At 41.7% G+C, this 27,653-nt stretch overlaps 2 protein-coding genes across 3 annotated transcripts; one reads left to right on the top strand and one right to left on the bottom strand.

The window, feature by feature from the left end:
• Positions 1-724: 724 nt before the first annotated feature.
• dis3 (DIS3 exosome endoribonuclease and 3'-5' exoribonuclease) lies at positions 725-8,369 on the bottom strand. Its single transcript, XM_080036272.1, has 21 exons — positions 8,070-8,369; positions 7,440-7,597; positions 6,983-7,179; positions 6,630-6,703; positions 6,276-6,443; positions 5,878-6,042; positions 5,502-5,615; positions 5,166-5,303; positions 4,896-5,042; positions 4,641-4,757; positions 4,455-4,556; positions 4,221-4,285; positions 3,982-4,066; positions 3,725-3,852; positions 3,424-3,510; positions 3,103-3,259; positions 2,360-2,574; positions 1,881-2,049; positions 1,574-1,732; positions 1,339-1,461; positions 725-1,067 (listed from the first exon to the last, which is right to left on the bottom strand). The coding sequence occupies exons 1-21, from the start codon at positions 8,286-8,288 to the stop codon at positions 999-1,001; spliced, it is 2,856 nt and encodes a 951-aa protein (XP_079892398.1). The 5' UTR covers positions 8,289-8,369; the 3' UTR covers positions 725-998.
• An 807-nt stretch (positions 8,370-9,176) lies between these two features.
• Positions 9,177-27,248, top strand: pibf1 (progesterone immunomodulatory binding factor 1; the record flags this gene model as incomplete). Of its 2 annotated transcripts, XM_080036442.1 has the most annotated exons (18): positions 9,177-9,443; positions 9,650-9,750; positions 10,206-10,404; positions 10,617-10,736; positions 11,617-11,750; positions 12,062-12,170; positions 12,361-12,480; positions 12,591-12,652; positions 12,830-12,955; positions 13,712-13,810; positions 17,233-17,398; positions 18,870-19,020; positions 19,381-19,471; positions 20,178-20,280; positions 22,475-22,605; positions 25,247-25,331; positions 26,345-26,527; positions 26,856-27,248. In XM_080036442.1, the coding sequence occupies 18 exons, from the start codon at positions 9,177-9,179 to the stop codon at positions 26,907-26,909; spliced, it is 2,301 nt and encodes a 766-aa protein (XP_079892568.1). In that variant the 3' UTR covers positions 26,910-27,248. The 2 variants fall into 2 exon arrangements, 1 of the variants encoding a protein (XP_079892568.1); XR_013845086.1 differs by lacking the exon at positions 22,475-22,605.
• Positions 27,249-27,653: the final 405 nt, after the last annotated feature.

Genomic DNA, 27,653 nt, shown 5'->3' with positions numbered 1-27,653 from the left:
CTTTAAGACCCAGGATTTGGGTGTGATGAGGTGGGTGGAGAAAAAAATAAAAAATTAATTCTGTACCACACTTGCACAACAGTAACCTACTTGAATGCTGTATTGATGCTAATGCCATCGTTTTTGATTTGGTGCCGACACGATCAACCTAATTGGTCCTGACTTCCAGATGACATCAGATGTGTACTGTATTTATGTTTTTATAAAAACGTTTATCATGAAGATTTTATATGAAAGCTTTTTCTTTCTACTGAATGAGTAGAAATTCAAGTTGCCTGTGGATCTTTTTTGGGATTGTTAGAATATTTATTCCTGAATAAGACTGACACTGATTTATGCCACTAGTAGTGTTTTAAATGCTGATTGAGCCATTTGTTTTTTGAGTATCCATATAAGCATTGGCTGTCATTAAAATGACTTGAATTCTTTGTCTGGCTTGGATGACATTTGTTTTGAGTAGGGTGTTTGTAATTTTTTTCTTTTCAGTGACGACAATGCTGTAAGGGTTAAGCTCCCAATAAATCAAGCATCTTTTACATTTTCTTAATGCATTTTGACCACCAATTATTGTGGTTCAGTTTTAGAAGGTTCAATTCAGTGTATTAATTATTTGAAGGAAAAAAAACAAAGCTGTAGACTACCTTGTCGGTGTTTATGAACCACTTTCTATACAAATATTTCAGAGTTTTACTGATAAAGATTTCTGATGGGTCTACAAAACACACAGGTTTAAAAAAATGTTTTTAATTGGTAGCCTACTACACTGTTATTTCATGAGTAACACTGCATTTTTGACTCAAACAAGTTTTTCAACTATAAAATGAATATATGAGCAGAGTCGTAAATGTGAGGTTGGAGCAGTGCAACTTCACTGTTGTAGATTTATAGAAATGGACAGACTAGCTAAAAATATTACAATTAATGTTATCAATGTATCTAACAGGTTCTTTAATATACTTGATATCTTAATCTGGATGGCTGGCTGGTGGCTTTCTGTTTCAGCGGTCCAGTTTAGATTTTTTGGCCGGTGGTTCAACATCCGGGGCTGGAACACTAACACCAGGGATCTAAAAAAGAAAAATTAAAGAAAAACAATTACCTTTTGCACAATCCTGGTCATTTTAAGTTAACTGAACAAATTATCTTATGACTAACTGAAAACAACCTATTCTCCTCCTCAATTGAACCTAAGTACTGCAAGCTGTTAGGTGAGGCATACAATCTGAAGAAAAATCTCTTTCAAAAAGTCAAATTAAAAATGTTAAGTGAAGTGGGCAATAATTGTGTATCACTGGTGGTTCAAAAGTGAAACCCATGTTGGGTTTAGTGAGGCCTTACCACAGGTTCAATCAGAGACATGCGGATCTTCTGGTGCTGAATATTGGAGTCGTCGAGACTGATGGTGACCTTCACCCTGTCGAATATGGAGAAGGTGTGCTGCTCAACCTTCAGAGAGGGACCCTAATCACACACACAAACAGAAGATATATTTAAAGCACAGCCCACTGGTGGATTTAGTTAGTCTTGATATATCTATCCCCCTCTTCTATAAGAAAAGTAAACTTGATTATACCTCTTCGTCAAAAACAAGGTTTGGGGCCACCTTGTCTTTGGTGTCAAAGAAGACGGTTCCCTCCAGGCCAAACTTTGGGATGAGCACAATGATCGCGTTCTTCCTCACAAACAGAACATACCCTTCTTCGTTCAGTCTGCCTCGGCTCTTGAAGAACAACTGGAAAGCAATTTAATTTATATTAAAAGCATGAATTTAGTTATTAAGTTATGCCTACTTCAGTCTGAAGGTTTATAATGATGGTTCAGAAAATTGCTTTTTTTAATGTGTAAACCTTGTCAAACCAATGTGGTCATATGTGTTTTACCTGTGTATGGAAGGCCACAGATGCCCTCTGTGCATACTGGGACATTTTATGTCTGTAGTTGAGGTTGTTGGAGAGGGCTGACTGCTTATGTTTGTCCATCAAGTCTGGGTAGGTGCTGTCCGCTCCTATGGACACTGCCAGCAGGCGGTGTACTATAATATCAGCATACCTGTTTAGGAGAGCAGATGGAACAGGGTGGAGGGGAGAAGTTAGAACGTTGGTCAATTGTGTCTTTTTTTTTTTTGGCATTTTTATGCTTTATTGATAGTGTAGAGACAGAGTTGAAATGGGGCAGAGAGGGGAGTGACATGCAGAACACGACCGCGGGCTGGAATCGAACCCGGGTCCGCTGCTGGCCGAGGCCCATGGGGGGGACGCCCTACCAGCTGAGCTAAGGGCGCCCCCCAATTGTGTCTTTGTCGTATAAAACTGACACAACATATTAAGTCAAAGATGTGTAGGTCATCCGTGTCATATACCTCCTAATAGGTGACGTGAAGTGTGTATAAATGGGTGAAGCGAGGCCGTAGTGGTGGAAATCACTGTCCATGCCAGAACAGAAATAGACAGCCTGCATCATGCAGCGTGTGGCCAAGATGCGCAGTAGCGTGTTAAAGTACGGGAAGCCGTCCACTTTTGCCACGTCAAGGGAGTCAGCCAGGGCCTTGGCCGAATCTGTGTGGATCTCCACATCCTGGTAGAAAAAGGAAAGAAAGTGTAATATTTAAAGACAAAAATCCTGAGCCGCGCTATTTTTATATAAGCATTATTGATCATATCAAAAGAGTCCAGTTCCTTTACTTTATCAGTCTACTGCAGTGATTTGACCAGGGCTTCTAACATTTGCTTACTGGAACTTAATGAAACGCCTCAATGTAAGCTGATAAGCCGACTAAATGCCTAAAGGTGAAAAAGGGACAGCGCACATTAATGCAGACAATGAGCATAAACGCAGACAAAAACACTATTGGAAAAGACACAAACTGACAGTTTTAGTCATTAAAACCAACAAATCTGAGTGGGCAGAGATTCACGGTCCAGGAACCAAATTTAAATGTGATTCAGCTCAGCATACTTTTTGGATACATGAAGCTTCCGCAAATGAATAGACAACAGCCTCAATTCATAATACAGGCAGATTAATAAAATTAGCTCAAGAAACATTGGCAAATCATTTGCAAACCAAAGTACTTTTGCTGTGAGACCATGTGTCTCCACTCACCTTAGACTTTGAAGCCTTGAGCAGGACGTCGTAGTTGGAAGGAGGTGGCGCTGGATGTTTCCTCAGCATGGCGCAGTCTGGAAACTCATCGTAAATCTTCTGGGCCACTGATATATTGGCCAGCAACATGAACTCCTCCACCATGGAGTTTGTCTCCCTAATAACGAAGAGTGATGGAAGTTATTGACAATGTGTTCAAAACAAAGCAAGACACTCACAGACACACTAAAGAAAAAGGCTTTATAAAATAAGCTCCTGTGTATGAAAGGGTTTCTCAAAAAGGTTTCTGCAGAAGGCTCCCTTTTTTTTGAAGTGACTTACATGAGTTCTTTGGTCTGGAGGTCGATAGGGTCGTGGGTTTCACTATCGATGTGGAAACGGACCTCTAAGGATGACAGCGTCAACGCCCTGAACACAAAATTCAATACACGGTTAGGATAGGAGCGATTATCAACTAATCTAATGTTCTGGATTCTCTCCTCCCATCCTTCTCACTTCTGGTTTTTAACTTGACTGTGTGTAATGTATGGACAAATAGTGACTCAGTAGCATTTTTTTCCCATGACATTACAATGTGCCATCTAACATTTGTAAACACATTCTTCTGGCTTCCAGTCCTCACCCTTTCTCTATCCTATGCTTCTTGAGGATCTTGGCTAGTTTGTTGAGACCTCGTAGGCTCATAGTGGTATCATCATTCATAGCGGTGTCATCAATCCTCATTTGGGCCTCAGCGTAGGTCAAAGACGCCTGGGAAAACAATGAGACACAACTTAATATCAGTATATTAAGTGTATCATGATTGACAATATCTTGATCCTTTCATTTTGAGACTCAAAACTAAAAGATACCTTCATACTTTGACTGTTGGTACTATACCTTGGAGTTAATGACACTTTTTGTGAACCTGGTTTTTAGGATTTCCGCCTTGGTGTTCATCTCCCAGATACATGAGAAAGCAAGCCTGGGTAAAAAAAGAGAAAATAAAAAATAAATAAATCAGAGACAACTGCGTTCGGTTCAGCTAAATCAGCTGGAATGGCAAAAAATGATTGTCCACCTATTCACTGGAGTATTTATGATATTGATTATTGTGTGAGTGCATCTCTAGTCCTCACCTCTCCACATTGGAGCGTAGAGAACAAAGATTGGAGCTGAGCAGCTCAGGAACCATATCAATCCTCTGAAAAGTTATCAAATGAAGGAATCAGTCTCTAAACTCAACTATTTGGTGGCTAAGGAAAGGCATCTTTGTTGACACAACAATATTTAAAATGTCAATAAAACCCTGAAATCTTAAAGAAAAAAAGATTTATATATACAAAAGACACAATTTTGTGTTTTTCCCTTACTTTGCCACACAGGTACACAGTGGTGCCACGGTTGGCAGCCTCTTTGTCCATAGCGTTGCCAGGTCTGATGAAGTGACTGACATCGGCGATGTGGACCCCCACCTACAGCAAACAAATAAAATGAACTGTGGGCTCACATGAAACATAGATACAGAGAGCTCCAGTCACTTCATAGTGTATGTGTACCTCAAGGTTTCCGTTGTCCAGCTCTCTGCAGTGCAGGGCATCGTCTATGTCCGTACATCCCGGAGGATCCACACTGCACACTGTCAGATGCCTCAGGTCCTCTCTCCTCGCCATGTCCTTCACCACACACACATCCAAATGAATACAATGTACACATGGACCTATACGCATGCTTCAAAATTATATGCTCACAGACCCACTGATTAACAAAACTGGGACTACAATATGGTGTATCTCAAGAGAAGCTGCTATCACCTCTGGTGTGATGGCCCAAGGCATCTTGGGAAGGAAGCTGAGCACCGCCTGAGAGAAGGCCTGGTGGGGGACGTCATGCTCCAGAAGCAGCACCTCTTGCTCTGTGTCCTTATCCCCTGCACCTCCCAGACTGCGCACAAAGTGACCCTAACAAGGGGAGGAAAAAAGGTTTTCTCTTGTGCACAGACTTGACATTTCTTTGTACTTATTATTATGTGTGATGCTAGAGAATCTACAACAGTCAATTTCCCTTGTGAACACTCAACTCACATTTGGATATCTAGAGTGTCTGGGCCAGCCGTCGATGGCCACCATGATCCTCTGGCCTGCCAGTGTGGAGGACTGACGCGTTTCAATGCGGATGCGAGGGACACGCCGGTCTGCTGGGGTGAAAAGGTGACGAGTCGACTAAACGGAAAAATAAATATATATAGAAAGGATGGTCAGTGCTGAGGGTAAGAAACAAGGAAGCATAGCCATTTTGTACATTATTTATCAAATTCTAAGCTAAAATGCATATCAGTTTTGAGGACAGCTTCAAAATTTCAAAGCAAGCTAAACTAAACAGTGCTTGTCATGTGGTATTATAGAGCAGGCTACACTCACCTCTTTTATCTGAGACACATTGAGCATGCCACAGAACGGCCTCCAGCTTCTTTTGATGATTCCCACCACTTTGCCTGTGGGCTTCCTGGCCGCGTCAGCTGCCGATATCCTCAACTGCTCAGACGCACAGAAACACAGCAGTAATTAAAATAACGTAGCTACAAAAAGGGTCAAACTGGGGTTGTTATTCAATTGCAAAGTACATTTAAAAAAAAATTAAAAATAAACAATGGAGGCCCTTTGTGTAGCACAGCACGCAGATACTATCCATGCTGCCGAATTTCATTACGACCACAAGAATGGTGACAACATACGCCTCCCCAATAGTACTCAGAGATTTAACCAGTCTAATCAAACCCCCTCTCCCCCAATTCACCGCTTTCTCCTCCTCTCCCTCTTCAACATCATCGTCCTTCGCTGCGCCCTCGTCCTGCAGCACGACTGAGGAGGGCGCCACCCACTGCTCCCGCGGCAACAGCTGCACGGCAACCACATCCTGGTGAACCGATCTGTTGAGGTTCTGCAGACCCTGGAGGAGAACCTGGCAGCGCGTCCAAGGAAACAGTACAGCATTTAGAGTCTGCATGGCACTTTACCATTCATGAAAATCAAATAAAACTTGTGGTCAATTCCTCTAAATTTGAAACTTAAATCTCTCAACGTGACAAATCCTTACCCGAACCCAGATGAGGTCGTCGGAAAAAATCCTTACATCTAAAGATTTTGGATTATCGTTAACAATCTAACTGTGCACACACACACACACGTACGTACCTCTGTGCTGTCTTCTCCCTCTCCCTGGACAAAGACTGTGGCCTCCAGATAGTTGTCCCTGCTCGCCCTGAACGTGCCCTGAAGGAAGGAGCCACTCTTAATTCCTGCTTGGATCCTGGATAGAGGGAGGTGCTCTGGGAATAACACTTTAGTGCTAGTGACCTCATTCTGGAGGGAGGGAGGTTAGAGAAAGAAATCAATGGAGGGAGAACACAGAGGGAGTAATGTCCCAAAGAATTTGGGCACAAAGTAAAAACAGGAGATACAGATACATATTCTACATAGGATCTCATTTGACCTAAAATCGGAAATGTCTATAGCTACAGTATAGTATATAATTGTGTGAGTGTTTACCTTGTCCTCATTGGACAATGCCAGGTGATCCACAAGCTCAGGGTTCCCTATTAGGCTCTTGATGTACTCCTCACCTGGTATGTAAGAGAAGAAACGCTTGTGACAAAGTGGTACACACAGCTGACGCCGTTTGGCAGCATGCTTGTATCTAAGGAGGCTTGAGGCGGCTTCTACTTGCTGAAAAAAATGAATGGTGGTTTAATCAGAGCATGATCCTCCTGCGTTTGCAAGTTGAATGTGGCGTGACTGACATTTTACAATTTTCTTTGGGGTTGTGCTTCTTTAAACTGATCTGTAATAAATTGCATCTGTGCCTCTTCACATGATATTTCCTCTGAATAAAGACCTCTTACATCTGTAGACTAGCAGGCCACTCTCCTCCGCCTTCTGCTTGTTCCCCATGTCATTGGTGAGGAGGACCACCTTCAGCCCTTCTGCTTCGGACTCGGTCGTCTTAAGATGCTGGCTGTACCACTTGGTCGCCACACGGATTGCGCGGTCGTTGCGGTCATTGGCGCTCTCCCCCGGCTCACGCTCGATGAAGGTCTCTCTGGAAGAATAGAAATTATGAGAATTAATTGGTGGCAGGAATTTAAAAAAAATATATATAAATGTTTCACCAGCGAGTGTATATCATGGGGAACTAAGGTCTAATAAGGAGATATAAGTGTGAAGGGCAATATGAATACTGAAGTTCACATGCAACTGCTGGACCATGGATTTTTTCACAGATTATATGTTTTACACATTCCTATCGAGCAATCCATGTGATTTGTCATTCAAGTGGCGTCTTTAAAAAAACAAATGTACCTGTGGTGTTCGTTGGTAAAGGTGTAGAACAGTTTCTCTTTCTCGTGTATGATGTCTTTCAGGCGTTTATAGACCGGTGCGCTGCGGGCGCGTACCTCCTGCAGAACAGTCTGAAGGATGATCACATTACGGATCACAGGATCTTCCAACACGTCGATCTACAGGACACAGGCGGTTGGAGAGAAAATCAAAGCTGTTCAGAATGAGGTGCAAATCAGATGTTACATGGTTATTATAATGGCCTACAACCAAGGGATCACCATTGTCTGCTACATTTATGTTATACCTCTTCAACAACTTTGTAATACTTTGTTATACTGATAGTTAAATAAAACAGAATAGGCCTACCCAGCTGTGTGATAAAGGAAAACAATAAGCAGAAGATCGTACTTCACAGACAGGGTTCCTGTTGCGTAAACCAAGTTAGATTAAACAGTTTGAGAATGACTTAATGACACTCGAAATTAAATTAATATCAAGTATTCTGGCCCCAGTTATATATACATTGTGGATTATTATGTTGTATTACGTTACACGAGAGGCACTACAAGTCTGTAAGGAAATCAACATATTGAACGTGCTTTATGCTGGCTGGTGTCAACGCCTATGAAATCAGAGAACACATGTTACCTGATGCAGCACCACATTCGTATCTGGGACCAGATAATGTGGATAAGAGCACAGGTTGCTCTCGATGCACGCGTCTCTCTGCAGCACCGTGGACTCCTGTTTGCATTGGGAGCATAATTCGCTCCCGCACCAGATATCATCCCTCAGATAATGTTCGCGCACCACCTTCACCACCCCGCCCGACCGGGTCTTCTTTACAAAGGTTCTGGACTTCAACATGATGAAGAGAAAAGCCTTAAAATGGTTTAATCTTGATGTTTTGATGAGGAGCAGTTAAAGTTTCCCCATGTGTGAACCGGAGAGAACTCCGTCTGTTGGACAACCAAAAACCCTTTCCGGAGTTGTCATAAACACGTCAGTAGTTCGTTTTCAATTCGTATTTTTCATTTATGTTAAATTATATGTATATTAAATGCCGGAAGAAAACACATAAGATATGCACGAGGAAGCTACTGTTTTATTTGAAATATATCAAACATACCGTGTTTAATTTTGGTTGGCCATCCAATACTTTCTCAATGAAAACAAAGCAGAAGAAAGGCAGAGAACTCCGAGTTCATAAGAAGTAGTTAGTTGTTTAGCGCCCCTTGTGTTGAGGAGGAGGTACTGCATGGTCGGGGCATTGTAATGACTTACAGACGAGTGGACGTTGAGTGTAATACACGCCCATTACCACAGAGGGCGCTGTAGTCAAGGCAACCTAGCACCGTCGTAGTCGCAGCGTTGGCGGCTAGCAGGAGCTCCGGAGCGGGACCCTTGAAAATAAAAAACAACGAGCTCCTGTCAGCTCTGGGGCACCTCTTTAACATTGGAGGTTTTACGCGTTATTTCCCCCTTGCACGATTACCTTAGTAGTCGGGTTGAAACGCTATAGTATAGGCTGGTGCTTGGTCGGGGTTTGTTTATCTGGTATCCTCGCTGCAAACTAACGTTAAAGTACAAATATCGCGATGTCCGTAAACTCTTGATCAATTATCTAATCTCACGTAATCTCTGCTGCCGGCTCACTTGCCTTGCTAGGTGATAACCTCTATGGTAATAACCTTAGCCAGAGGATAAGGAGGACACACAGTCAGGAGGAGCATAAGAACAAAAAACGATTCAAGAATGCCTCCCAAAAAGCAACAGCTGAGGCCGACAGCAGCCAACGTCTCCAGCTCCCTGGACCTGGAGTCGGAAGACATCAGCCTGGAGACAACCGTGCCCACCACCGAGGACGTGTCCTCGTCCGACGAGCAGCGGGACGGCTCCCAGAAGGTGACCCGCCAGCTGATTGAGAGGAAGGAGCTGCTGCACAACGTCCAACTGCTGAAAATCGAGCTTTCTCAGAAAAACCTGATCATAGACAACATGAAGGCCGACCATATGTCCAAGGTAAAGAGCAAAGATGGAAAGTGTTTATTTGGATAAGTGGATGTGTAACTCATCCCCCTGTTTGTGTCTCTCATGTAATTACCTTTCTCAGTTATATCCACCTGACAGACAGAGGGAGACAGTGACTACCATATGCATAATGATCATTGCAGTAATAGTCCAGTCACAGTGATTGTTTCCTTGTTATGTGTGTGTGTGTATGGCAGATTGAGGAGCTGGAGGAGAGGCTGAATGATGCTCTACATCAGAAGCAACTTTTTGCCCTGAGGCTGGACAGCCAGCTGAAACTAGGTCAAGAGGAGAACAGGTGAGGAAAGTGGAGGCGCAGTGGATAGGGAATGCACTGTAGAAAACACTGCCATGCCATTGTAAATGTTGATTTTAAATTATTTTTTTTAATTTTTTGGGCAAATTATCCATGCATTAACAGTATCTGATTAGTTTTTTGTATTGAGCTTTTAAAAATATATAAATATAATAAAAAGGCTAAATTATTCAATTAACATATTTTCAAGAATTTTCTTCAGCCATACAGCTTTACAGCCTTGTGTGGTGTTTTGACAATTATCTTACTTAGCCACAATTTATACACATCTTATTAAATACCAAGTGAATTTGGAACCACAATTTGAAAAAAATGGATTTGTATTATTGTAAAAATGAAAACGCTTAACCAGTATATCTCTGGATGTGTTATGAAACATGTCCTTCTGCTGGTAAAGCACAAATGTGACCTTTCCTAACGAACACTGTCATAACCAGGAAGCAGCAGACTCTACGTAAGCAAGAGATGGAGGCCATTCTGCTCCGGCAGCAGCAGCTAGAGGAGACCAACCGACAGCTGTGTGACAAGGCAGGAGAGCTGCGCAGGTCTCTCAGGGATCTGGACATCTCCAGGGATAAGTACCAAGAGCTCCGTGACCTTTCGGAAGACAAAATCTCCATACAGGAATACGTAGCTGTAAGTATGTGGTGGTAGCTCTCCCAATCCTCTAGGGGTGTAACAGTACACAAAAGTCACGGTTCGGTACGTAGCTCGGTTAAGAGAAAAAATGCTACTATCTTCTACACACAACCCTGTTGAACCCATCTGATGGTGATCACAGTTTTGATGTATGTGCCTGATGGGTCTGTTCTTTTTTCCTCACGCTTCTCTCTGTGCTGTGTGTTCAGATGCGTTTCTATGAAGCGGTGACTCCTCTGCGCGGTCAGCTGGCCGAGCTCAGTGTGAAGAGAGGCAGCATGACTGAAGAGCTGGATACGCACAGAACCCAGACCAGGGCTTTGATGGAGGTACTGCGCGCACACACACACACACACACAAGCTTGTCATACTCATCTTTCTGTATAAGTTGACATACAGCTCTCAGCTATTCCTATAGCATTTCCTCTCCCATTTGTATTATTCAAGTTTTATCACTTTTTGTGTTCATTGCTCTTCTATCTTCAGTTTAAATCATAGACTACTGTGCACAGTGTAAAAGAAAAACAAAGCTGTTTGTACAGCATATCAATAATGCAACGCTTTTTGTAACCATTTCATGTGTTTGTGACCATACACGCATTCAAGTGTTCTGTTGCACACACACACACACACACACACACACACACACACACACACACACACACACACACACACACACACACACACACACACACACACACACACACACACACACACACACACACACACACACACACACACAAGCACTCAGTCCTCCAGGCTCAGTCACATAATTGGAAATCATAAAGACGGAGAATGAAGAGAGGGTCAAAATGTTTACCTCCATGAAAGTCATCTAGTTAATGCTAGAAGTGTAAGTTACAGCGTCCTCGAAAAGGTACTGTTCACAGCCCGCAGTGTTTTAGAATGAGAGTTGCGTGTTTTATGCAGAAAAAATACATCTATCTAGTCAACAGTCGAGCTGTAGGCACAAACGAGTCGACACATTAACGACATAATGATTCAACATTGTGGGTACATGGGAAGAATTAGACAAAAAATTGCAAATATGAGTAAATGAGCATTGTTTTAATGCTACACGGTATCAAGGCATTGTTACAGTGCAAGTGTTTTCAGGAGGTAACATCCCACTTTTTACACAGTGTATCACATAATATGAATACTCCATGTAATGTTAATGTTTTCTGTTGTGTTTGTGTCTACCTACAGAGCTACGAAGAGGAGCGGCGGCTACGTACTGAGCTGGAGTTAAGGAGTCAGAGACTTACCCTAGAACTGGCCGACACCAAACAGCAGATTCAAGAGGGAGACTATCGCAGAGAAAACTACCCAAACGTCAAACGGTGTGTGTGTGTGTGTGTGTGTGTGTGTGTGTGTGTGTGTGTGTGTGTGTGTGTGTGTGTGTGTGTGTGTGTGTGTGTGTGTGTGTGTGTGTGTGTGTGTGTGTGTGTGTGTGTGTGTGTGTGTGTGTGTGTGTGTGTGTGTGTGTGTGTGTGTGTGTGTGTGTGTGTGTGTCAGAACGAGTCAGGGGACTCCCCAGTAGACCTGTTTATTTTTTCCTACTATAATTTCTTACTTTGACATTTTGTAGTTACAGTTACAATTTCCCTGCAAAAATGTATCTTTTAACCATTTTCCTCCTGTGGTTCTATAGTGAGCGTGACAATTTTGAAACCGAACTGAAGGAGTTAACAAGAAGATTTGAGACACTAGATTTGACGTACGCTGCACTCACCAGAGAGAGGAACACACTCAGCAAAGAGGTTATTATTACACACACACACACACACACACACACACACACACACACACACACACACACACACACACACACACACACACGCACACACACACACGCACACACATGCACACACACTAATACCCATTGATCTGTGTATAGATTAACTGTGTTCTGTCAATGTTTTTCGTTTTTTTCTTCTTCTTGGCCTCCAGGTGGCGACATTGCAGCAGTCAGCGACTCTCCTGCAGAAGGACAAGGAGTATCTGCACAGGCAGAACATGGAGCTCAGTGTCCGCTGTGCACATGAAGAAGACCGCCTGGAGAGACTACAGGTTCATATACAGTTGCTCAACTTTGGAAGCTCATCTGATGCATCAAGGCATATTCCATAACAGGAAGGAATCACTTAACATGCTCTCACATTCTTGTCATTGTGTTCCAGGTACAATTAGAAGACACTAAGAAGGCAAGGGAGGACGCCTACGAAAAATATGTAGCATCCAGGTTAGGCTCTGATTTTCAACACCAGCAGCCAAAAGAGATTATGCTTTTTATGCCAAACAATATGATCTTGATACCAAACAATTGCCAGTAGAGTACCAAAGTTTAACATTGATGGTTTGATCTGCTATTACGCTGTTGATGTTTTTACTCTTGGTTTACCTTTTATTTCCACTACAGAGACTGCTATAAGTCAGAGTACGAGACCAAGTTGAGAGAAGAGTTGGAGAACATCAGGCTGAAAACCAGTCATGAGATAGACAACCTGCAGAGAACCTCCAGGGAGATGTACGAGAGGGAGAACAGGTGACAGACTTTTTATTACATTACTTTTAGTCAGCAAAATCTGGAGAATCATTGTTGGCAAAAATCACTTTCTGTCAAAATCAGTGAATATCTCCTCACAATCCGCTACCTGTCTGTATTGTGTGTGCGCTGGAAATCCAGTGTTAAAACACAGCTCTGTAAATAGGCATTTTGCTTAGCTACGGTAGGCATATATTAGCACCAGATTTTTCTTCAGCGCATGCACACAGTACTGACAGGTAGAGGATCGTAAGGAGATATTCACTGATTTTGACAACAAGCATTCTCCAAAATTGCTGACTCCACCTTTAAGAGATAGTGTGTTTGTTTGGAAAAAAAACTATTTAAGCCTTTATTCAAACCAGAGGAATTACAGATTGTGTTAACATTTCATATCAACTTTTATTTTTGCCAACCAATACATAGACACTCCTAAGAAAGACTTCACTGTAGTTGTTCATCCAAGAACAGATATTTTTCTCTCAATAATCAAGTGCAGATGTAGCCTGTAGTGTTGTCCCTACTTTACATGGTTGCTGAACTGTTGTTTTGCTCCACTGTCAGGGCATAGTGACGAGAGAAAAGACCATGAGCTATCAACACTGATTCTATACACTAACATCAAAGTAAAAGAAAAATACCAAACATAACTTCAATAGAATAAATACATTTGTTTGCCATTTAACAGTAAAAGGAAGATTCAAGAAAGTGTTTAGGGCTTGTTTCTACTGCGTTTGCTTGTGTGTGTTTGAGCAGGAACTTGCGTGAGGCCAGAGACAATGCAGTGCTGGAGAAGGACAGAGTGGTGGCTGCTGAGAGAGACACTCAGTCCAGATATGACCAGCTGCTGGAACAGTGAGTCTTACCATCCATTGCACAGATCAATGTAACGATATATGTGCTCAGAAACTCAGCATCATACTTTCTGAACATTGACAGACGGTTACATTTAGTTCTGTTTTTATTATATGACTAAAAGTTATTAAATAGAAACCGGAAAGAAAAAAAGATGGATACTTGAAAACCCGAACAAAGATCATTTGTAATATCATAACTAAACCTTGAAAATGGTTAAAAAATATACAGTAAAAGCTGCTTTCATAAAATGTAAACTCTATGTTCATGTTTTTCTATAAAATCTTCTCTTGTTCTGCTTCTCAGTATTAAACATTTCTCAAAAAGGGTTGTGTCATCATCAGATATAATGAAGCAAAATAGCAACCACCGCCATGATCGGCAGCCCTGGCCTTTTAGTAGTTAGACACGTCAACTGCCAAACTAAAATGCACTTCCTGGATGTACTGTTAACAGGCTGTTTGTCAAGGAAAGTGAATGAACTTCACCTGAGGGCAACTGTTAAACTGCCATGTATACAGCTAAGGCCAGTTGGTACAGTTTTTGTTGTTGTTGTTGCTGCTGCTGCTGTCAAGGTTAATCACATCATACTGTATTTCCAATTCATTCCTCCCTATTTGTTGGCCAATCAGCAAAGCAAGCCAGTTTGGCTTGTGAGCTGGGGTGTCCAACGCCAATCTAACTGTGATTACTAAAGCAAGAATGTTTGTTTTTAAATATTAACATAATGCGATCTTATCTTCAGCTTAAATTCCTCTGTATTTCCCTGAAAGCTGTGAGGTAGTTCTTGCTCCGATGCTGATGTGTGAGTGAGCCAGCGGCAGTCGGTCATTAGCATGTAATGTGGGTGGGGCAGGACTGTGGTCAGTTTCTTGCTCAAGATCACACGACTGCTTTGCTTTGCTGTAACCGAGAGGTCAAGAGGTCAAAGTGGGAGTCAGAGTTCACTGAAGGTCACTTAAGTCCCAACTGGTGTCACTGGCCAGGTTAAGCCACATACTTTCAGTGCAGGTTGAATGCTAAGTGAGAGTCAGGGTACTGTGTCATACCCAAGACGATTTATATCCTGAGGAATGTTCCCTAAAAATGTGGCTGACTTTAAATAGCTTTTGTGGACTCTCTTTTGCATTGACAAAGTTGGTTTAACTGTTTATTTTTTGTATCTAATGTTTGGCCTAATTTTCTTTTTTTTTAAATATTTTAATATAATGATGCTTTTTAGTCATTTCCCTTCTCCCATCCACCTCTTTTAGGGATCTCTGTCCAGGCTTGTGTTCCCTATCTGTACTCCGTGCAACAATATCCATCTCAGCATAGCCTCAAAAACAGATACATTGCTGTGAACCTTGCTGCACAGAGCAGTGGCAGTAGTGTCCATGTCCTGAGTTACTACTACATGCCAGTCATTTCTGTAGATCCAAAGCACCAGCTGTTGGTGTTTCCATGCACACACACATTCACACACACACACACATATGTGCTTCACTGCCCCTTTGCACTATCTCTCTCTCTCTCTCTCTCTCTCTCTCTCTCTCTCTCTCTCTCTCTCTCTCTCTCTCTCTCTGCTGTGATCACATTCCCTCTACGGGTCGCATCACAAGCCAGCAATGACAGATGCTAGCCACAAGCCTTTAACCCCTAACCCCACGCATGCCCCTATTTTTGGGGCAAAGAATGAGGCGGACAAGCTTGTAATGGCGTCAGATGTTCGTAGCATAGAGGGACCACAGCTTTAATCTCAGCGCACTGTTTCAGTAGGCCAGATATGGTGTTCGACTTGTCGGAAACAAAGACAAAGTATTGAGTACATTTGTCCATTTTCACCTCTCTAGCAGATCTAAACTTGGTATACCGTATACAACACAATTTGCCTTCAGCTGTAAATATTTCCATTAAAAGTGTCAATCGATAGGACAGAGAAACACTTGTGTCTAACTTTCCGTGGTCAATATTACCCTTTTAAGGTACATTTTACTACTCCACGTCTAGATTTGCAGCTGCCATTAATAAAAGAAGGCATAGAATGTCCACCGCATGTGTACATGTCTGTCTGAGCACACAGCTCAGGCCTGTGCTCTATGGATGATGAAATCCTATCAGGTCAGCTGTAATCGAGAGTTATTAATATTATCCAACAACCCCCATGGTTTAATGGAGTGTGTGTGTGTGTGTGTGTGTGTGTGTGTGTGTGTGTGTGTGTGTGTGTGTGTGTGTGTGTGTGTGTGTGTGTGTGTGTGTGTGTGTGTGTGTGTGTGTGTGTGTGTGTGTGTGTGTGTGTGTGTGTGTGTGTGTGTGTGTGTGTGTGTGTGTGTGTGTGTGTGTGTGTGTGTGTGTGTGTGTGTGTGTGTGTGTGTGTGTGTGTGTGTGTGTGTGTGTGTGTGTGTGTGTGTGTGTGTGTGTGTGTGTGTGTGTGTGCTTGAAAGCTGCCTGAAGAAGAGCACTATGCACACAAACTGTTTTTACATTTAGGGCTGCAACACATTATAAGTTAAATTTTCTGTTTTTTCCCTCCAGTTTGCCAAGCAAAACAAATTCTCATATATTTAGGTAGGGATGGGGAATTAACAAATGTTTGGCTGCTTGACAAATTAATTAAAAGATAATGAATGATAATTACACGTTAGAAATTATTTTATAACAGATAATATTATCAACCGCATCTGTTATTGTTGTGTTTGTTGTTTTGTTGATGTGTGTACATTAGCACATCTATGCTCTGTGCCAGCATGCCCAGCCACTTGCACCCCTGGGACGAGGCTTTGACTTCATGCACAATAGTGTCATCTGAAAAAACAGAAACTGTCGAAGGCTTTCTGTCTCTTTCTTCGTTTGTAATTACTTAACACTTAAGTGGGAACACCTTTCTGTGGCTGCCAACTAGAATCACAAATGTTCAAACAAGACCAAACATCGCTGCGAGCGCCATTGAGAAATCCTCTTCTGTAACCAAATGATTTAAGACTTGGCTTTCCTGCTCGGCGACTTAATGTAATGCCGTCTCTGCCAAGCTGTTGGGTGCCACGGAACGCTTTGAACTTGAAAACTCGTAAAAAAAAGAAAAAAAAAGTTGGTTCATTGTGCAAGAAGGCACACCAAATAGTCCCCTCCTTGCCAATTTCCAAACAAACATGCTATCAACGCAAATTATGAGCACATTGTATCTATATGAAGGAAGACATTGCAACATTGGTTTGAAAACAGCAGGCATGTCTGAGCTCAACCACAGGCCCAGAGCTGCGTTCACCCTCTGTATAAGATGAAGCCGCTTTTATTATTCAGACCTGTCTACATAGTCTGTCAGCACCAAGAATACAAACAAACATTATCTAATGTTTTTACATGCATATTTTGTGAGGTCTGGTGTCTGTGTGTGTGTGGGTCACTGCAGCCTATGATTCACCTGTGTGTCTCTATCTGTGCAGGTTTCGTCAGCTCCAGCTTGGTACCGACAGCAGGGTAGCAGACCTGTCCAACCAGGCCAAGCTGCACTCCTTTGAGGCCGAGCGCGCTAATATGGTCAAGGAAGAGACGGCTAAGACGCTGGCCCAGTGCCAGGTGGAGTGTGAGAAACAGCAGAAAAAACTGGAGGTAACACTGAACAATAAAATAAGAGAAAGAGGGAGAAAAAAGGTTTAACCTGTTGATTTACAGGGGTCTATCCAGTTAGGAGTCAATGATAGTGCAGCCTTAGTTCCTGCTAGCCTCTCACCCTCATGATATGATTTTAGACAATTAACGTTACTCCTTTATTGGAACATCATTTTTGTTCGTATGCCATTAACAGAATCAGAAACCCCTTTGCCCCATTATATACATGTTCTTTTGTAAGCAATATAACTGGAAAATATATAGAAATTGTTTTTCAACATTTGCATGAAATGTAGGCCCTTCAGTCATCTTCAGTCGACATGTTGATGGCACATCATAATAATCTACTTAGCGGTGTGAAGTGTCCTTTTTGTATTGTGAATTCATATGAAGTATTATAGTCCCTTAATGCTCACAGATCTTTTAATTGGGCTTAATGCAACCTGCTTAGACCTGGTGCGCACTGCAGAGAATGATACACATTTTAACCGTGTACTTGTTGCTCATATTGTCATTGTCGTCTTAAGTAGTTATTCATCAACCCTACGTAGACATTAATTTTTTACTCTTAGGAATATGTCTATTCAACCTTTTTTATGTCAGTCCAGTGGCTCCTTTCTTATCTTTCCACAGTCCCACACCCATTTATACAAGAAGTTAAATGAGTGCAGATTTTTCTTCATGTCTTACGCCCACCTCTTCACCTGTAAATAACCCTGTCATGCTTGCCAGAGAGCCATGTGTGTTAGACATCTGTAATTATACTATACAATGCACACGTTGATTGAAGGAGGAAGATATTTTTTCTCTTTTTAAAACACATTGAACAAAAAGCGTGTTGAGGATTTGACATTGGAGTCCTTCATTTATTTTTTTTCCCTCCTTTTTTCTTTTCCCTTTTTCTCTGTCTCCCTGTTTTTGTCCATGCTTTTAAATTTGATACAGTAAATTAAGGGTTAGATCTATTAGAGTTCTGTTGGGTTTTATTGTCTAATTATATGAAATCAATTTTAATCAGACACATTTTCCATTCAATTTAAGAATGCTTTTATTCCAGTTAAACTGATAGTGCTTCTGCTTCAAACATGTTTGTTCACATTAAAACAACAATATAACACAATATGACACTTGCAATGTGCAAAAAATAGAATGGAATTCCAACAAAAACATATATTTTTTTTGTAATTAATTGTGCAAAATATTATTACAGCCCTTCTAGTAAAAAAGAATGACCTAATGTAATACTATATTGAATAATCAGGAAAAACACAACACCTGCATATAAGAATCCATTTTACATCATTTGCATTACACTGACAGAATGCAACATTGAAATTTTACCTGCCGAGATAATTTTGTACAATTCACAACTCGGAAAACAATGCTAAAATTTCAGTCATTTGCTTTTTTTTATCTCCTCTTCTCCTATCTTTTTCTCTCCCTCTCTCTCTCCTGTCTTCTTTTACCTCAGCTCCTGACCCAGGAGTTTTACAGGCTACAGACGTCATCAGAGAAGCGCTTGGCGGAGCTGCAGGCTCAGAATGCCGAGCAGGCGTCTCGGCTGGAGACGTATGAAAAGCTCGAGCAAGAGTTGGACCAGGTCACCATGCAGGCTGCCGAAAGTAAGAACACAGCATTAGTTCTTTAGTACCTGATACATTACACACATCGCGGTGAAGACAGAAAGATAAAAGCACAACAAACAACTACTGGATCCTTCAAATGTCTTGGCCTGGCATCAGGAATCCAACGGCATAATAGAACTGTCAGATGGCTTCAATGGATTAATATAAGATGTACAGAACAATATTGTGGAGCTGCAATGGAAAGTTTTGTGACAGCTGATGGAAGAGATGTTTACAGAGGAATATGTGGTGTTAAATGAAAGAATGCTGGTACAGGCTTAGATTTATAAAATCATGATATAGCTCAAGTGAAAAACAAAAACACATTGCCACATTGTTACATGTGTTTGTGTCCAGTTGAGAATGAAGAGGAGGCAGAGAGAGTCCTGTTCTCGTACGGCTACGGGGCCAATGTTCCCACGACGGCCAAAAGAAGACTGAAACAGAGGTACAGTACGTGATAAACTTCACACTTGTAGGACAGGGCACATTGTGAGACATGTCAGTCACTAAACGAAAAAACTGGAATTTACTCATACCGCTGCTATGGGAACTTTTTCCTAAATATATTTCATTCTTAAATGAAAAATGGAAACCTCGGGTGGATATAGTGTTTTTACCATACCCATTCAATTTATTTACAGAGTAGTTTCTGTCTTTATAGTCCTTTTTATTGGTGGTGGCGGCGTCTTTAATTCCTGCTTTGTTATGTCTGAGTAGCTGCTCAACAGGTGTGTGTTGTGCTATTAAACAAGACTTGCTGTTACCATAGTTACCATGGGTGTCCCCAAATTAACCGGGACTGATTACTTGCTTGTATTTTTCTACTTCCTTAACCTTTTCATCAGTGATTTATTTCGAGCATTTTTTAAAATATTTTCCACAGTGGCTTTGCAAGTTATTGTCGAGTTAAGATTTGCCTCTAAAATGCGCAATAAATATACAACAATTATTATTATTAATATTTACAAAAATGACACACTCAATCTTGATTTGAAGCATGCATGTGCAACCAAAACCTTGGAATTGATCCCAACTGTAATATTTTAAGTGCAGGTTAAACGACAACACTCGAGTGTAAACTTGTTGGTGTTGTCATGTTTTGGAATTTCCTAAATGTTTTTTGTGTGTTTGTGTGTGTGTCTGCCACACAGCGTTCACCTCGCCCGCAGGGTGCTGCAGCTCGAGAGGCAGAACACGTCACTGAGGAGAGAGCTGGATAGACACCAGTCACAGACAGGACAGATATCTGAAGAGGTAAAGACACACACACACACACACACACACATAGCCAAATACACACACACACACACACACACACACACACACACACACACACACACGTGCACGTCTGTGTGTGCCTGCCTGGACACCATCATTAATTAGATTAAGTTTGATTTAATGTTTATTAAGAAAGAAAGAAAGTAAAACTTAAATACCTGCAGGTCAGAACCTGAAACACATATCACAAATCTCCCACAGTAACGTAGATTATGGTTTTCCACAGATTAAATCAGAGCAATGATATTTTTTTCAAATGGCTCTCTTACCTCTCTCTAATGACATAACACAGTCAGTATCACAAAACCAAGTTCTGTGGTTGCCTATCATCACATACTATTTACTTTCTCACACCATCGCACGACAACAGCAAAAGAAGAGAAAATGAAAGCGAGCAGCTTGGGAGGTTGGTCAACACCTGTATCAAACACACTTCAGCACTCATTGATGAGAGTGTCTCCCTGCCTATTCTTGTTCCTGAAACTTTGAATCTTCCTTTTAAAGTCCTTGTCTGGAAAATAACTAGAGAGAGAAGTATGAGTCTTAGTACCTGTCACACTTGTTGACACAGTTGAAAACAGTGCCAAAAACCATGACGGCCACGCTCTTCACTCTACCGACAACTCAACACACCAATCACTGAGGCTTTTGTTGTGTTTGGCACACCAGCCGCATGTTTGTGCAAACGCCAAGGCTTGGATTTTGGGTGTGTGTATTTTGTCTGTGTGTGACAGTGTGTGAAGTCACATGGGTACTACTCGTGCTCTGAAGCGAAAAATCATCCAGTAAAATGTTGAAAAACGTGAGAATGACAGCTTTAGCACTGTGCTTGCTTCCCCTTCTCCACTCCCTGTAATGTATAGGATTGTGCAAGCCAGAGTAAGACAGGCTGAGCAGATTTGAGACTAAATAAGCCAGCCATTCAAATGTCAGGTGTGACTGACTGGCACTGGTCTGGCATACCTCACAAGTCATGTAGTATGAAAGGAAAGGGTGAAATAGTACACGTTACACACTAGAAAGGGCAAGGGTGTTAACCACTTACACCACCCACACTGATGCTCTGACTAACTAACTATTGTCCTTACCCTCCCACCCAGATCCACTCACTACTGCCTGGCTGTAAAAGTGGTTTAATGTGTAACACCCTAACTTTATCTGTTGTATCGCAGACTAAGCCAAATACTGAGTAATATTGTGTAAGGAACAGTACAGTGATTGCTAGAAGGACGTTCTAAAGATTGTGCATTTTTATTGCATTTCCATGCTATGTCTTTTTCTTTAATTAGGGTGTTACCACTTTTAATACAAAGGCATACAGCTTAGATACACCTCCATTAAAAACACACATTTGTGAGCACTTAAGCCCCTGATGACACCAGAGATAAGGAAATCTTGGGCGTGGTTGTTCAAGAGTCATTCGCAAATATCAACAGCATTGCAATATTCTAAAATGTTATTGACACCTACATCTAAAGTCAGTTTTAAAGTAGAAATATTCTTTTACCTCTGGCATTCTATTTTAAAAGTGAATGTGCTAGGTACAATGCACATCATGGTGACAGACGTTTAGCACCCGGTAGTTAGCTGTTGCGTCATACCTGACTCTCCGCTGTCTGTCGAGTCGTACAGCAGATGAGAAAAAAATGTAGACCTGAGTCACATGTTAATGATCAAGTGGGGAGGGGAATAATGAACCCAAGGTGACACTGATCTTGTGTAGGTAAAGTTAGCATTTCTATAAAGGTGGTGTAGCAGAAAGTCTACACATACAGTATAAGACACATCTCGTCTGCCTAAGAAAATTATGTTAAAAAAGAAAAGAAAATGACATGTTGCACTTACAGTATACATATTATTTTATAGTATGACTTATTTGAAGGAATATCTGCATGTTCTGGCTTTGCAACCTCATTTTTGCATAAAATACATTAAAAAAAAAAAGTAATGTGGGGGCGCCTTTGGCTCAGTTGGTGAGGCGTCCCCCTCCCGGGCCGGGCCCAGCAGCGGACCCGGGTTCGGTTCCCGCCCGCGGTCGTTCTCTGCATGTCACTCCCCTCTCTTCCCCATTTCACCTCTGTCTCTCTGCACTGTCAATAAAGCATAAAAAAATGCCAAATAAAATATCTTAAAAAAAAATAAAAAAAATAAGTAATGTGTTGTTCCTCAGTTGCTGGCAGCCAACCAACTGTTACAGCATACGCAGCAGCCCTATAGCTACCTGATTGAGACGGTGAGACAAAGGGACGCACAGATCTGCACACTGAAGGAGCGCAATACCTCGCTCGAGGGCGATATCAGGTACGTGTACAGAGCACACGTTCACAGAGAGGACATGTGACTCTCTCAACGCAAATACATTAGAACATTAGAACTCTTTTCAAATGTAGGCCATTCATTTAGGTGATCTGCCCTGCTCGCGAAACTCTTTGTTTATTTTATTGTTTATATTTTGTACCATGTAATTTACTCATCATGGCTGCAGGTGATATCTCTGCTTAATCCCCATCTCCCTTGGTCCTCTTCTTTCCTTCTCACACCAAGCTCTGTCTTCTTGCAAACTGTACTAGAATATTGTCTATGCCCAATAAGTGAGTTTCAGTTCGCATCAGCTCCCCCTTCCCCCCGTACTCCTCTGTATTTTATCCTGAGAAATATGCAAACTGACAGACTGCAGGTTTTCTCTTGCTCCTCACTACCAGTGAGTGCTGACCTGGGGCAAGCAGGAGAAAATAAATCCTGTTTTAAAATGCTCTCCAGCTTCACAAACCTACCTATCTGACAGAGATATTGACGTTTTCCTGTGGCTATGCAGTGCTATCTGTTCAACAGCAGAGACACCGCTCACAGGAGATTCTACCTTTTATGTAGGGAAGTCTCTCTGTTGTATTCAGAGTTTTGTTTGGTGATATCCACAATTCACTCATCTGAAATCGGCTAACGACAGCGTCTCAGCAGTGCGGGCACATCCAAAGGGTTTCATTTTTTCCCCCAAAGTTATCAGTGAACAGTGGGAAAGCTACCAAGCTGTTGTTTGAAGATGTGCATTAAAGAGGCCCCCATTACAAGCTTCTGCCTGTATGTCTCACTGCCCCAGGAAAGAACACTTTGACAGTACTGCATAGAGCTGTAGTTATTCTAAAAAGTTATAAGCCTAACAAACGTACGAAAAAGCAGTTTATTATTAAAGGAATACTTCACCCATACAGAACCAGAATTCTATCAATATAAAATAACTATTAATATAATGAATTAGGTTTTTCTTCCCTCAGTCTTCCCTTGGCCCAGCTGTCCTGTTAATCCTAACCCTTACTGTGATGTTAGGCAAACGGCCCTAGTGTGAGTGCGCCCTAAGGGCGCACTCACACTAGGGCCGTTTGCCTGTTCCGTGCTGCAGGAAGATTCAGCACGATTCCCCCCCCTCCCCCCTCCCCATTCCCCCTGCTGGCCCGTGGTTACACTGCTCGTGGCCTGGGCACGATTGCACCTTGCCTACGTCACCGTGCGCGTTTAGGATTTGGAGCGTAGTCTACTTGTAGGCTATACGACTGTTTGTGAATATTTTCATCCGGCCAAATTTGCATCATATATTCCACTTCCACATTAGAGCAACGAGAATCCTTAAGCTATTGTTTTTTTTTAAACGTAGCCTTGACGTAATAGGTCGCGGTGAACAGTCTCATATTTGTGCAGCACGCTGTTTATTATTAATATAACAGCCCGTCATCAGACCATACCTACCGGATGGTTTTATACACATCGATCGCTCCATCAAGTAATCCAAGTCAGACCTTTTTGTATGGGCAGAGATCGTTTTTCTAAGTGTATTTATAAAGTTTATTGTTAAACCTTAATGTAGGCTACTGTTTCCTTATCACCGAGCCGCGGTGTGTTGTTTTGGGTGCGTCTCCACCGCCATGCGTAAAGGCAGTTATGACAGCTGACGGGAGGAAAAAGAAAAAAATCATCTGACGAACGCAAGTAAACACGAAAACCTTTTTGCTTTGCTTTCTGCGCTCACCTATTTAGCTCTCTCCCTCTTTTATTAGCCCACACCTAGGCCTACACACACGTTAATTCTCACACATTTAATGTAGCTACAAGTCCAAGTGGTGGGCAATTCTGGTGCCGACTAGTAAGGCAGCGGACGTTAACGGACTATGCATCCTTAATAAATTCACGTCAGGAACGCCGCCTGTGCGCTTGCTTGTGCGCGTGTCATCTCATTAGCATCTGTACTTTGGCCACGGCACACCTCTCCCAGGTGTGCCGTGGCCAAGGGGCTGTTCCGTGCTGGAATACAAGTTGGTGTGGTCACATTAGCCAAACGTTCTAGACTTTAGTATGCAAATGAGCTTTGGCACGGGGCCGCGGCCCTAGTGTGAGTGGCCCCTTACAAGAAGGAAACTGTAGGGTTAGACAGTGAGACCATAAAACACTCTTTCTGCCTTTTCTCAGGCTAAGATGATCCGATTTAATTTTTGCACATTTATACTAAATAGGATCTCCTAGTTCAATACACCTTCATATTCCAACCGGTGAAGTAGGCCTTTAAGGATATATTAGAAATCCAAGAGCATGTTGAGTGTATAGCTGTTGATGGTTTTATTACACTGATTCATGCTCTCAGTGCTAGTAAACTAAACTGCTGTCATTTAGGCTGACTGATTCATATTGCAGCATTTTGTTAGTTGGTTACTTGTTTCCCTTAAATCAAGCATACAGTAAGTAGTCTACAAAGTTACACTTACATACTTAACTATGCATGTTTCTAATATTGTATGATAATTCTGCCTTAAAAAAGTAGTTTTTCATAGGACTTACTTGTTCAATATGCATTACATTACCCTATTGCTAGATTATTATATTTAATGCTGGTAGTCAGTGTAATAATGTTTTTCTATGAACTCAGGATGTGATCTATTTTTGGTTGTAACCCCAGTTCATTGAGGAAAGAACGGGCCACTCTGCAACAGGTGAAAAACAACATGGCAGCCGATCTGGAGCGACTCCTCAACCATCGGGAGGTACAGTACAAATGATTATGCTAACTGTTTGACGTTTGAACTTTTTCCCATTCTATTCCAGAAAAAACTTCCTTTAAAATTGTATTGGTATTTTTCCTGTGAAATATTACCAAGAATAATGTATTAGGAAATATGTCTTCTGATTAATTTTCTGTTCAGCTAAATCGTTAAATCGTTTAATCGTTACAGTTCTAATGTACTGTATATACTTCAAATAAACAGGACACCCAGACAAGTTATTTGCACTTTGTCCCTTAGTGATTGTTTGTGCTTGTATGTGCGTGCGTGAACGTGGGAGCGTTTGTCCCCAAGCTAGCCGTTTGCTGTATGAAGTATGTGCCCTGTCATAGACAGCTGTTCCTGAGCCTGGCTGTTTGGGATGCCACCAGGGCGCGCGGGTGTTTGTGTGTGTGCGTGTGTTTGTGTGTGTGCTCGTGCGTGTGTGTGACATGCCGCGGCTCATGTCCTCAGGGTGATAAATAGAACCGTGAAATGGCCCACAGTCCTCCCCTCTAGACCCCTCCAGCTTGTTGAGCTTATTGCAGGTCGTTCTCATAGTTGGACCTCAAGAGTTCAGCTGTGTCGGCCTGTGGTTCAAGACAAACATGTCTTTAGTAAGAAGCAATAAAACACATCAAAGCAAATGATTCCCCAGAGATGTTTTAGCATCATTGTTTATTCATACAAAATATCTGAAATACTATTATCATAAAAATCTTTATTTCATCCCCTGTTTGAAATCCCTGTGACAGAAATGACCTGGTGATATCTGGCATTTTTAGAAGCTACACTTCCAGTTATTTCTCACAAACATCCCTTTATTAATAGTTTTCGATTCAATTGAATTCAAATCACTTTATTTGTCCCGGAAGGGCAATTATAAGAAACGTAGAGTAGCATCAACTAAACACATAGAAATAACTAACATAAATGAACAGACACAATTAAATAAAGGGCATGTTTAATGCTGTCTGTATCACATCCTTCTTTTTGTGAACCATGGGACTGTCCAGGAGTTAGCAGTGATGAAGCAGGTCCTGATCAGCATGAGGCCTGGCGGGGGAGACACTCTACTCCTGTTGGAAGCAGATAAAACTGCTGTCGCCTCTGGTGCAGGAAAACACCAGTCCAAACCCAAACGCCTCTACAGGACCACGGAAGAAGAGTCGCCAAACAAACCCAAACCCACCGTGTTTGTGAGTGTCTGACTTCATTGGCAACACCCTTGTATGAATCACACCACCGTAACCTGTTTATACACAGTTTTAAGTTTAGACAAAAGAAGCTCGTCACCGTTAACAGGAAATGATAAATCCTTTATTTGTCATATCTTTTCATTTGGGGCTTTTCACTGCAGTCAGCTGAGCAAAGATAGGGCTGTGTAGTATCTATCCTTGAATCATGAGAAAGTCAAATAGGTGATAATATTTCAAGAGTTCAAACAAGAGCTCTCGCTGCCATGCTCTTCATACTTTTCCAACATTTTTTTTCTCTTCTCATCTCTTTGTCTCCTTTCATTTGCAGACCAATAAAGAAGCTCCTGGTTGGTACCAAAAGCTGAATCAGAAACCCAGATGAATTCCTTATGTTACTCGTGGTGCTATTACCTATCACTCAGGGCTTTAACAAGCTTATCTTTTATCAAGACTATTGTGCTTCAAACCTGTAAATTAAATGTATTTTTTATTATTTCAACAACGTTTTAAATTGAAGGAGAAACTGTTTCTGATGTCCAAGTGTTTTTGTTGTTCTTCTCACCCTTGGTTACATTTTGTTCAGAGAGGATAAATTCCCCCGCGTACTAGTCCAAAACCAGAGGCATTACTTTCCATGGGGTACATATTCCTACCTAACTGAATGCCCAAAAATTCCTCTTTCCTGGCAGTGGTCTATTTTATAAGGTCTGTCTATCATTATTTCTTCATCTTTTCCAGTTTTTGCTGATACTGGTGGCTACAGACAAACAGCATTGCAGGAAGCTTAGCCTGTGATTTGCGCAAGCTGAGGCTCCTTTGGCTTTAAATATAGACATAGTGGGCATACCTTTATCATTTCAGCCCACGTTCTTATCGGTGTCATATTAAACTTGGCCAGAGGACTGCTTTAAAGCTTGTCCTTTTTCATCAGTTTTTCCCCGCTCTAATGCTATTTCTAAGCGAGCCGAGAAAAATTCCCAGTACCCCACCTACTTTTCATGATTTATGAAATAACTAGAACACACAACACATTTGTATTTGCTTAAGAAACAATGCTTTTCATTCATATGAACTAACAATTATTGGTATGACTGCAGTCAGATTTATTCATGCCCTTTTTATTTAA

This window comes from Ammodytes marinus, assembly GCF_949987685.1.
Source record: "Ammodytes marinus genome assembly, chromosome: 11".
NCBI classification, from domain to species: Eukaryota; Metazoa; Chordata; class Actinopteri; order Uranoscopiformes; family Ammodytidae; genus Ammodytes; species Ammodytes marinus.
Note: the sequence above shows the minus strand (reverse complement) of the source record. Positions and strands in the feature narration are given on the sequence as shown.